Source organism: Urocampus carinirostris, chromosome 6 (assembly GCF_059441175.1).
Source record: "Urocampus carinirostris isolate Australia breed hairy pipefish chromosome 6, RoL_Ucar_1.0, whole genome shotgun sequence".
In the NCBI taxonomy this organism is placed as follows: domain Eukaryota; kingdom Metazoa; phylum Chordata; class Actinopteri; order Syngnathiformes; family Syngnathidae; genus Urocampus; species Urocampus carinirostris.
Window position 1 is genome coordinate 31917047 of NC_142354.1, and position 10758 is coordinate 31927804.

Sequence of the window (10758 nt, forward strand, 5' to 3'; positions counted from 1 at the left end):
CCAGCAACTTAAATGACTTTACCAATAGCAGACAGGCATTTGAGGCAAAAATAATGTTTTTTAAAGCTTGGTGGTAGGGAAAATGTCGTAGGGATTGGCCGAAAAAACTTTGTATTCCACATCGTAATGTAAAAATATGGCATGCCAGAAGTTACTGTTTTTTGGGAAAAACAATGGTGAAAATGCAATACTTGGTTAGCTTGCTCTCATTATGACCACATTTCACAGAAAACCTCAACGTTTTCAACATTCACTCCCTCTTTTACTGTCCTTCGTTTATAACTGCTTCATTCATTCGTTGCTCGATGTCATCTGAAGGGCAGTGCTCAAGAAGTGATTCAGTGGGTGGATTTCATTTCCGCCTTTTAATTTCTTCATTTGTCCAAGTTCCTCTCTGCTTCATGTTAAGGCAAAGGGGATCATGTTATGTTTTGGTCGAGATATCTAAAGACAGAAAAGTCATCTCTGCAGGTTGACACCATTTTGGCATAGTATTTTGCAGTCATTGACCTTTCAGAAACTGAAAACAATTTGTAAACTCTTAAACATGAGTGATAGAACACAATAATCTCGTAATTATTTTTTCCCTTTTTTTTACACAACATACTGAATACATACTGAAATACGGTAGCATTCCCTGTGCCTTATGGTCCAGTCCGCCTTAAAATCTGGTACTGTAATATATTATTTGCTAAAAACGATGGTCCTTTAAGAGCATTTTAAATATGACTACGGTACATTTAAATATCATTGAATAACATAATAAATATTAATATTTCAATTTGGAAGAAGAAATAAAAGTTGTTACAGTTCCTTGTATATTAGTTTGATAAAAATCATCAAAAGCTGTTCCCTGACCGGGAATCGAACCCGGGCCGCGGCGGTGAGAGCGCCGAATCCTAACCACTAGACCACCAGGGACTTATGCTATAATTTTCCTTTTGGCAGGCCTACCCTTCCCTTAAGCCTCTGGCATCCTGGGTGTCAGACCTGCTGCAAAGGATCCAATTTCTTCAAGCATGGATTGCCAATGGTATTCCGCCCGTTTTTTGGATCAGTGGATTCTACTTTCCTCAGGCATTTCTCACAGGAACCTTGCAGAACTATGCCCGTCGCTTCGGCATCTCCATCGACACGATCGGATTTGACTTTCAGGTCAGACGGTAGCGATATGATTTTATTTTCACATATTCACTGTCTGTTGTAGCAGCACGGCGGCGCAGTGGTTAGCGCTTGTGTGGCACAGGTCATGTCATGGGAACCTGTCGTGGGTTCAAATCCAGCTCCAGACATCCTGTGCGGAGTTTGTATGTTCTCCCCGTGCTTGCGTGGATTTCCTTCGGACACTCCGGTTTCCTCCCACGTTCCAAAAACATGCATTTCAGGTGAATTGGCCGGTCCAAATTGTCCCTAGGTGTGAATGAGCGAATGAGTTGTCTGTCCCTGTGTGCCCTGCGATTGGCTGGCAACCAGTTCAGGGTGTCCCCTGCCCACTGCCCGGAGATGGCTGGGATGGGCTCCAGCCCCCCCGCGACCCTAATGAGGATAAGCGGTACGGCTGATGAGATGAGACTGTCTGTTGTGGACTATAAGTCGTTATCCCATTTATAGGAAAACCACATGGAAAAATGTAGGATTTTTTTTTACACAGAAAAATGTGTCTATTTATAAGATCAAACCTAGCTCCTCTTTTACATCAAAACCTGGTATCCTGATTTACTTTGATGGAGACTATCGTTGTTGTATTCAATTCTAGCTTTGGCTACACAGAAAGCTCGTGTTTCTTCTTCTCTGCTGAAAACAGCCTTTCATTTTTTACATAGAAAACTAGTGTGGCCTTCTTGTACGCTGAGAACTATCTTTTATCTAAGTGGAAAAATGTCATTTTTTGCTTACAAGCCAGTGCCTTCCTCTTTTTTGCTGAAATATACTGTAATTTCTTAGTCCATATTCTCCCACCTGAAAAGGAAATGTCTTCTTCAACGCCCAAAAGTAGCTTCTACTGCTACTGGTAAAACTAGCATCTTCTTCTTATACTCTGAAAGCTCGCATTGTCTTCTAAAAATAGCAACTATTGACATTTTCTACGCTGAAGGCTAGCTTCATTTTCTACATAAAAAGCTAGCTCTGCCATCTTCTATGCCAAAAAATAGCTTCCTCTATAAGGAAACTGGCATTGTCTTTTTCTACGCTGTAAGCTAGCTTTTCCTTTTACAACTCTGAAAACAAAATTCTTCTTCTAAACAGAAAATACGATTAGCCTCTTCTTCTTCGCTGAATACTAGCTTTTTTTCCTATCAGGACAACAAGTTCTATCTTGTTTGTGCAAAATCTACCATATTGTACACAAAACACTATCTTTACAGTTTTTGCGAAAAGTTTTGAATTTTTTTTTTTTTTTCATGGAAAACTAATGACGTCTAAAGTTGTATTCTTCTACACATGGGACTTGCTTCTTCTTCTTTTCCGTAAAATGGCGTCATCCTAGTGTCATTTTTTTGTGGCGAAAGTGTAGTCTTTTTCAATAAACAAGGTCTTCATAGTCAGAACTCAGATGATAAACACTCATTGAATGACCAAAAGTTGGAGACAGAATGGAAAATCCTGATAGTTCACTAGTTAGTGCCCCAAGTTACTTGTATTTAAAAAAGGGGCATAGCTGTACTCCTCTTTTCCATTCATGGCATCAAGATGCGTGGCGGCATCTGACCGCAGCCCCGGTTGTCTTCCTAAGGTGGTGCTGACCGCCGTCTGTGACATCCACGAGAAACCGGACACTGGCTGCTACATCAATGGCTTATTCATCGAAGGCGCTCGCTGGGACAATAACGCCGCTCAGCTTACAGAATCCAGAGCCAAAGAGCTCTACACAGAAATGGCCGCCATCTGGCTTATCCCGAAGCCCAACCGCAAAGCTCCCACCTCAGGGATCTACATCTGCCCTATCTATAAGACGCTCACACGTGCTGGTCAGTATCATAATTAAGGTATTGCTCATGTCCTATCTCCTTTTGGTAGCGTTGTGTCTCTAACCCCCCAAAAATATACTGACGTCAAACAGTGTCATATTTCATGGCCTTAAGAGTGCAGCCGTGTATTTTCCAATTGCTGTCACGCTGTTGAGTGAAGCGTTGATATGTTTTGGCAGGGACGCTGTCCACCACCGGGCATTCCACCAACTACGTGATTGCGGTAGAGCTCCCGACACATCTCACGCCAGGACACTGGATCAAAAGAGGGGTGGCCCTCATTTGCGCCTTGGATTATTAAAGAGAGATTCTGAGACGAGCCGTATGTTACTGTTCCAGTCCAGCAATCAAAACTTTAATAAAAGTATTATATTTTTGTTGTAATCTGATATGAAGGAGATAAAGATACTGTCCATCTGTGCTGTCCTCAAGAACAAATACAATTAGGCAAGCCAAATAAACCAAGGACAGTATACACATTCCCTCTATTTCTAGCTACAGTAAAATAATTACAAATTGTTTTAATACAGTTGTTAGATATAGTCTTCCCTCAACTTTCATGGTATATCAGTTCCATAACCACATGTTCTAAAAAATAAAATTGGCATACTGTTGTCTTCATGTCCTTGAGGGAGAAGGATGAGCTTGGTTCTTGCACGGTGCATGTATATTGAACCATTGAACCGGAACTGACGGACGCCATCATCTAGAACCTTCTGTATCAGTCAAGATTTTGGAACAGGAAACTGTCAACCGGACATTCTGTTATTACCTTTCATGTTGATGTATGTGTATTGTATTTTGATGTCCTTTCAATATTTATTGCAGCCTGGTCAGGCTAGAAGGGAGATTACCTTCTCAAGGTTTCTTTATTTTCCTTATGCTGATGTTTTTCCTTGCCTTCATGTAGGTTTTAGAACAGGGGATGGTGTAATTGGTCGTCTGTACAGCCCTTTGAGACTTCTTGCGATTAAGGACTATACAAATAAACTTGACTAGAAGGGCAGGGCAAGGACGAAAATATGATTGATTTGATATATTGTACCTATCGATACAGAAAAAATCTGATATGCATTTTTGAGTACATGCAGTCGTATATATATATATATATATATATATATATATATATATATATATATATATATATATATATATATATATATATATATATATATATATATATATAATGTGTGTGTGTGTGTGTAATCGCGTTGTACCTGTCCCACCAAAGATCCACATTAACGCTGGACTGGATGATGAGGTTTTTATTACAGTTGCTGCAAATGAATGAGTCACAACACATGGTAAGCTTCTCTGCTGGCTTTGATCTCGTTGACAGCTCACTGTTAGACTGCCCAATACATTTTAAAGAGCTTTCTTTTCAGTTTACAGAAAATATATTTTAGAAATATCAACCATCACAATACCTTTTATTTACATCCATTTTAACAAGATACTTTTAACAAGAGCTCGTATAGTGTTTTTTTTTTTTTTTTAACGTTTACAATTAATTCAACATATTTTTCTTTAGTCTGAATTTCAACCAACATCATCCTTTTTATATATATGAGAAAATAGAAATAATAACAATAATGAGTATAAAAACGGGTGCAATTTACCTGCAAATGAATGAGTCACAACACATGGTAAGCTTCTCTGCTGGCTTTGATCTTTTTGATCTCTATAAGGGGAATTAGCCTTTTAGCACAACATGCAACGTCCGGCAAAACTAACATAAAAGGTGACAGAAACAAAACGAAAATAAATCCAAACAGCTTGACAACATCAATCACATTACTGTGCATGTTGAGAGATTTGTCAGCTGTGGTTTTAAATTAACTTTTTCGGAGCACCAAGAAATCGTGTCTTGCCGTATGTTATTTTCATTTGTTATCTGTTTATGAATATGCCATGCATCCAATTGGTTTTTAAATACTAGGAATTAAAGTTAAAAAAGCCCTGCGATTGGCTGGCAACCAGTTCAGGGTGCCTACTGCCCGATGATTGCTGGGACTGGCTCCAGCACCTCCGCGACCCTACTGAGGATAAGCGGTGTAGCTAATGAGATGAGATGAAAGTTAAAAAAAACTACTTACCTTTTTAATGCACTAAACTATGTGAATATGAACTTAACAGGCCTACTCACAATTTTCTAACAGAATTGAACTTTTTATCCCTTCGTAATCGTAGTGTCATGGAACAGAACAAGGACTCGGATCCAATAGCGTCAGTTAAAGGATTTATTGTGACAAGATTCGGTGGAGCAGGCTTGGGACGTCGAGCCTTGGCAGTGGAAAGCCTCTTGGGACGATATGGCAACTCCGTGGTGAAAACGCGTGGCGAAACGTAGCAGGTAAGTCGGTGGCCGGGACGGAAGAGTAGATCGAAAACTTTTAACAGACAAGGGTCAGGCAACGAGAATCAGACTTGGAATATACATGGGCTAGTGGTACCTTGAATGTTGGAGGTTCACTCAGGAAATGAGGAAGACACTCGAACGTCCATCTCTGGACGCTGACAGCTTATGTAGTAGACTTCCACCAATCAAGAGATCGCGTTCCAGCACACCAGCTGATTACCTCAGGTGACTCCGGTTAGGTAATCACGACAGAACCCCCCCCTCAAGGGACGGCTCCAGAAGTCCCCCAGGGAAAAATAAAAATAAATCCAAACACGTCACATGGCAACACCGGTAATCCAAGGGAAAAAAAATCACAGGCCAGTTACAAATAATTCCCCAAAACCCAAAATACATCACCAATAATCCAAAAATCGAGGGCCCAGAGGTCGTCCGATGAACCCTCAGAATTCTTCCGAGTGGATAGAGGCCCCTTCGTCCGCATCTGAAGGGGTGGTAGCGGGTGGGTCTGCCGGTGGAAGAGCAGCAGCGTCGGACCTCCGACGACGACCACGGCGTGGTGCTGGTTGGTCAGGATGCAGTTGATGGAATTCTGCCACAAGAGATCGGTCCAGGATCTGCCTGCTGGGAATCCATGATCTCTCCTCCGGACCATATCCCTCCCAATCGACCAAGTACTGGAAGCCCCGACCCCTGCGTCGGGAGCGGAGCAGGCGGCGCACTGTATAGATAGGCTCCCCGTCCAAGGAGCGTGGAGCTGGGGGAGGAGGTGGAATGGGTGCCAACGGACTCTGGCTGACGGGCTTGATTCGGGAAACATGAAACGTGGGGTGCACTCTCATAGATCTTGGTAGACGGAGACGGACTGCTGAGGAGTTGATAATTTTTACTATAGGAAACGGGCCAAGATACCGAGGAGCCAGTTTCCTCGACTCAACCTTCAGTGGAAGATCAGCTGATGCGAGCCACACCTTCTGGCCCACCTAGTACTTCGGAGCAGGACTCCTCCGTCGGTTAGCCCCAACGGCATGAGTCTTGCTTGCCCGAAGGAGTGTGGCCCGAGCACGAGCCCAAGTTCGCCGACAGCGACGTGCATTCGCCGTAGCTGACGGGCAGTTTACTTCCTCTTCTTGACTAGGGAACATAGGGGGTTGGTACCCATACACACACTGGAAGGGGGACATTCCAGTGGATGAGCTAACCAAGGAATTGTGAGCATATTCCACCCATGCCAATTGCCGAGCCCAGGACAACGGTTCACTAGAGACCATGCAGCGAAGTGCCGTTTCCAAATCTTGGTTCACTCGTTCAGACTGACCATTGGATTGAGGGTGGAACCCTGATGAGAGGCTGACAGAGGCACCCAACAGACGACAGAACTCCTTCCAAAACGCGGATGAGAACTGGGGACCACGGTCAGAAACAATGTCCAGAGGGATGCCATGGAGGCGGAACACATGCTGCTGGACTATCAATGCAGTTTCCTTGGCGGAGGGGAGCTTCGGTAGTGCCACGAAATGGACCATCTTACTGAACCGGTCCACGATAGTTAGTACAGTCGTCATCCCCTCGGATACTGGCAACCCCGTCACAAAGTCCAAGGAGATGTGGGACCATGGGCGGCGGGGAACCGGAAGTGGATGTAACAGACCGGCCGGACGTTGGTGGGATGTTTTGTTCTGGGCGCACACTTGACAGGCGGAGACGTATTCCCTAACGTCCTTGGCCATGGTAGGCCACCAGAAGCGTCGGGACAAGAAACTGTGAGTCCGAGCCGACCCCGGATGGCAAGAAAAGTGAGAATTGTGCCCCCATTGGAGGACCTCGGACCGTAAGGGTTCGGAGACGAATAGTCGACCCTCGGGACAGGAGCTGGGACCCGCCTGATCGGGTATCGCCTCTCTGACTCGGGACTCGATATCCCAGGAGACTGCTGCCACCATACAGGAAGCTGGAAGGACCGTTGCGGGACCCTGAGGTGTGTCATTGGAACTCTGGAATTGTCGGGACAGCGCGTCGGGTTTCACATTCCGAGATCCGGGTCTGTAGGACAGAGTGAAGTTAAAGCGGGTGAAAAACAGGGCCCAACGTGACTGGCGAGGATTGAGCCGCTTGGCCGATCTAATATATTCTAAGTTCTTGTGGTCAGTCCAAACTATGAACGGCACCGTTACCCCCTCCAACCAATGCCGCCATTCCTCCAGGGCTAGCTTGACGGCCAACAACTCACGATCCCCCACGTCGTAGTTGCGTTCGGCCGGGGACAACCGCCGGGAAAAGAAGGCGCACGGGTGCATTTTCTGGTCCTTGTCCGACCGCTGGGACAGGACAGCACCCACTCCCACATCTGAGGCGTCCACCTCCACTACCAGTTGGCGTGCAGGGTCCGGTACCTGGAGTATGGGGGCCGTAGAGAAATGGGTTTTTAGACGGTTGAAAGCTGCATTAGCCTCGGAAGACCACCGAAATGGCTCTCTAGGACTGGTAAGAAGCGTGAGGGGAGCTGCCACCGAACTGTAGTTCCTGATGAACCTCCGGTAGAAATTGGCAAAACCAAGGAATTGTTGGAGTTTTTTCCGAGACTCAGGGACAGGCCAAGAGGTGACTGCTGATACCTTGGCAGGATCCATCTGAAGGGTCCCCTCCGCCACGATGTAGCCCAGGAACGAGACTGTCTTGGCGTGAAACTCGCACTTCTCTGCCTTAACAAATAAAGAGTTCTCTAGGAGACGACGGAGAACCAGCTGGACATGTTTTCGGTGTTCATCGAGGGACTTTGAGAAAATCAAGATATCGTCCAGATACACAAAAACAAAACGATTAAGCACATCTCGTAAAATGTCATTTACCAAAGATTGGAAAACAGCTGGAGCATTGGTTAATCCGAACGGCATTACCAGATACTCGTAGTGACCGTTGGGTGTGTTGAATGCCGTCTTCCATTCATCACCCTCCCGGATTCGGACTAAGTGGTAGGCGTTGCGCAGATCAAGTTTAGTGAAGACCGTGGCCCCCTGTAGAAGCTCAAATGCAGAGGCAAGCAGAGGCAAGGGATAGCGATTTTTAACCGTGATTTCATTAAGGCCCCGATAATCTATACAGGGCCGGAGTGACCCGTCCTTTTTTCCCACAAAGAAGAACCCCGCCCCAGCAGGAGAAGAGGAGGGTCGAATGATACCAGCCGCCAAGGCATCGGAAATGTACTCCTCCATGGCCTTCCTCTCGGGAATGGACAAGGAGTAGAGGCGGCCCCGAGGAGGAGCAGACCCCGGCAGGAGATCAATTGCGCAGTCATAAGGTCTATGAGGGGGCAAGGAAGAGGCCTTAGCTTTACTGAAGACCTCCCGTAGGTGGTGGTAACAGGCTGGGACCTTGGACAGATTGGGTGGAGCCCTCGTGGAAACAGGATGATTTGGGTAAGGAGCGGCTTGCAGACAGGTTTGGTGACAGTCCATGCCCCATTCAAGTATCGACCCAGTGCGCCAGTCGAAATGGGGGTTGTGTTGCACCAACCAAGGATGACCCAGGACAAGGGGTTGGTTAGGGGAGTGAAGTAAGTGAAATCGGATCTTCTCTCTGTGATTTCCAGACAACTGTAGTTCAATGGGTTCCGTTATTTGAGATACGGTGCCTAATAGGTGGCCATCCAAAGCCCGAGCTGATACCGGGTTAGGAAGGGTTTCAACAGGTATCCCCATCTTGTGTGCGAGTGACAAATCCAGGATATTTGTTTCGGCGCCAGAATCGATGAGGGCATGGAAGGGTTGAGATGTACCGGAAATAATGAGATTTGCCCGGAGAACAGGTCTATCAGTCTTGGGGGACGATAATAAAGCTGAGCTCAATCGGATGTCCCCTATATCCGACGAGCGTTTGCTTTTAACGGGCAATTGACCACCCTATGTCCCTGGCCGCCGCAGTAATAACATAGCCGTTCGGTACGCCTTCGCTGGCGTTCTTCGACGGAGAGAAAGGTGCGGTCCACCTCCATCATCTCATGAGGTGCGGTAGAATTGGTTGGGGGGTTCGGTATCTTACTAATGTCTTGACTTTGCCGGGTGATGGGTTGTCTGGGATCTTCTCTCTCTCTGCGTCTTGCCTGAACCCTACGGTCGATCCGGGCGGTCAGTTCGATAGCATTGTCAAGAGTTACCGGAGGAGCGTGGGAAACCAATTCGTCTTTGATATAACCGGACAAGCTATGGAGGTAGGCGTCGACCAGCGCCTCTTCGTTCCAGTGACTCTGGGCTGCTAGTGTGCGAAAGTCAATGGCATAGTCGGCAATGGAGCGTCTCCCCTGGCGAATGTTCAAGATTGAACGAGCAGCATCGACTGATGAGGCTCCAGAATCAAAAACTTTAATCATTTCCTGGCTAAGCAAATTAAAAGAGGTGCATGCTGTCGCCCCTCGTTCGTATTCTGCCGTTCCCCAAAGGCGGGCTCTGCCAGTCAGATGATTTATCACAAAAGCCACCTTCGCCTTTTCGTTCACAAAGGCTCGCGGTTGTAGATCAAAAATTAGTCGGCAATTTATAAGAAAGGGGCGGATCTGGGCGGGCTCTCCACTGAATCTCTCTGGCGAACCTACTCGTGGTTCAACACTGCCGACCTGATCAGAAAGGGGCGGAACTGGATCTCGTGCTCGTGTTGCCGGGGAAGCTTCGCACTGTTCAAAAAAATCTTGGTGACGTTGTACTTGCCGGACTAGTGTGGATACGTCGTGGACGATTTGTTGTATTGCGCCTTCGGTGTGTTGTAGGCGCTGTAGCGCGGATTCCTGTTCGGCATTTCCGCATCTCTCAGAGGTGGGACGAACTGTCGCTGGATCCATGCTTTGGTTCGAGTGTTCTGTCATGGAACAGAACAAGGACTCGGATCCAATAGCGTCAGTTAAAGGATTTATTGTGACAAGATTCGGTGGAGCAGGCTTGGGACGTCGAGCCTTGGCAGTGGAAAGCCTCTTGGGACGATATGGCAACTCCGTGGTGAAAACGCGTGGCGAAACGTAGCAGGTAAGTCGGTGGCCGGGACGGAAGAGTAGATCGAAAACTTTTAACAGACAAGGGTCAGGCAACGAGAATCAGACTTGGAATATACATGGGCTAGTGGTACCTTGAATGTTGGAGGTTCACTCAGGAAATGAGGAAGACACTCGAACGTCCATCTCTGGACGCTGACAGCTTATGTAGTAGACTTCCACCAATCAAGAGATCGCGTTCCAGCACACCAGCTGATTACCTCAGGTGACTCCGGTTAGGTAATCACGACACGTAGCTAAAATACAATTTTCCCCAGTGGTTTAGGATCTGCTATCAGTTTTGTCGCTCGTGTCTCAGAAGGCTTTGTGGGCAAAGTGCGCTCTGATGGGCTGCAGGGGACGTACTCGCTGGCCCCAGCTGCCAGTCTATTCTGAGGTCTGGCTCATTTCTG

General features: G+C 46.5%; 1 protein-coding gene and 1 non-coding gene across 2 annotated transcripts in view; one reads left to right on the forward strand and one right to left on the reverse strand.

Moving 5' to 3' along the window:
- dnah1 (dynein, axonemal, heavy chain 1) overlaps positions 1–3606 on the forward strand; it is a 49516-nt gene extending 45910 nt beyond the window's left edge. Inside the window, exons 77-79 of the mRNA XM_088338731.1 lie at positions 949–1155; positions 2735–2969; positions 3149–3606. Coding sequence (XP_088194857.1) covers positions 949–1155; positions 2735–2969; positions 3149–3270 — 564 coding nt within the window. The 3' untranslated portion in view covers positions 3271–3606. The remainder of the gene's footprint in view (positions 1–948; positions 1156–2734; positions 2970–3148) is intronic.
- trnae-cuc (transfer RNA glutamic acid (anticodon CUC)) lies at positions 850–921 on the reverse strand. The gene has a single exon. It is a non-coding gene; the product is annotated as a tRNA-Glu (tRNA).
- Positions 3607–10758: the final 7152 nt, after the last annotated feature.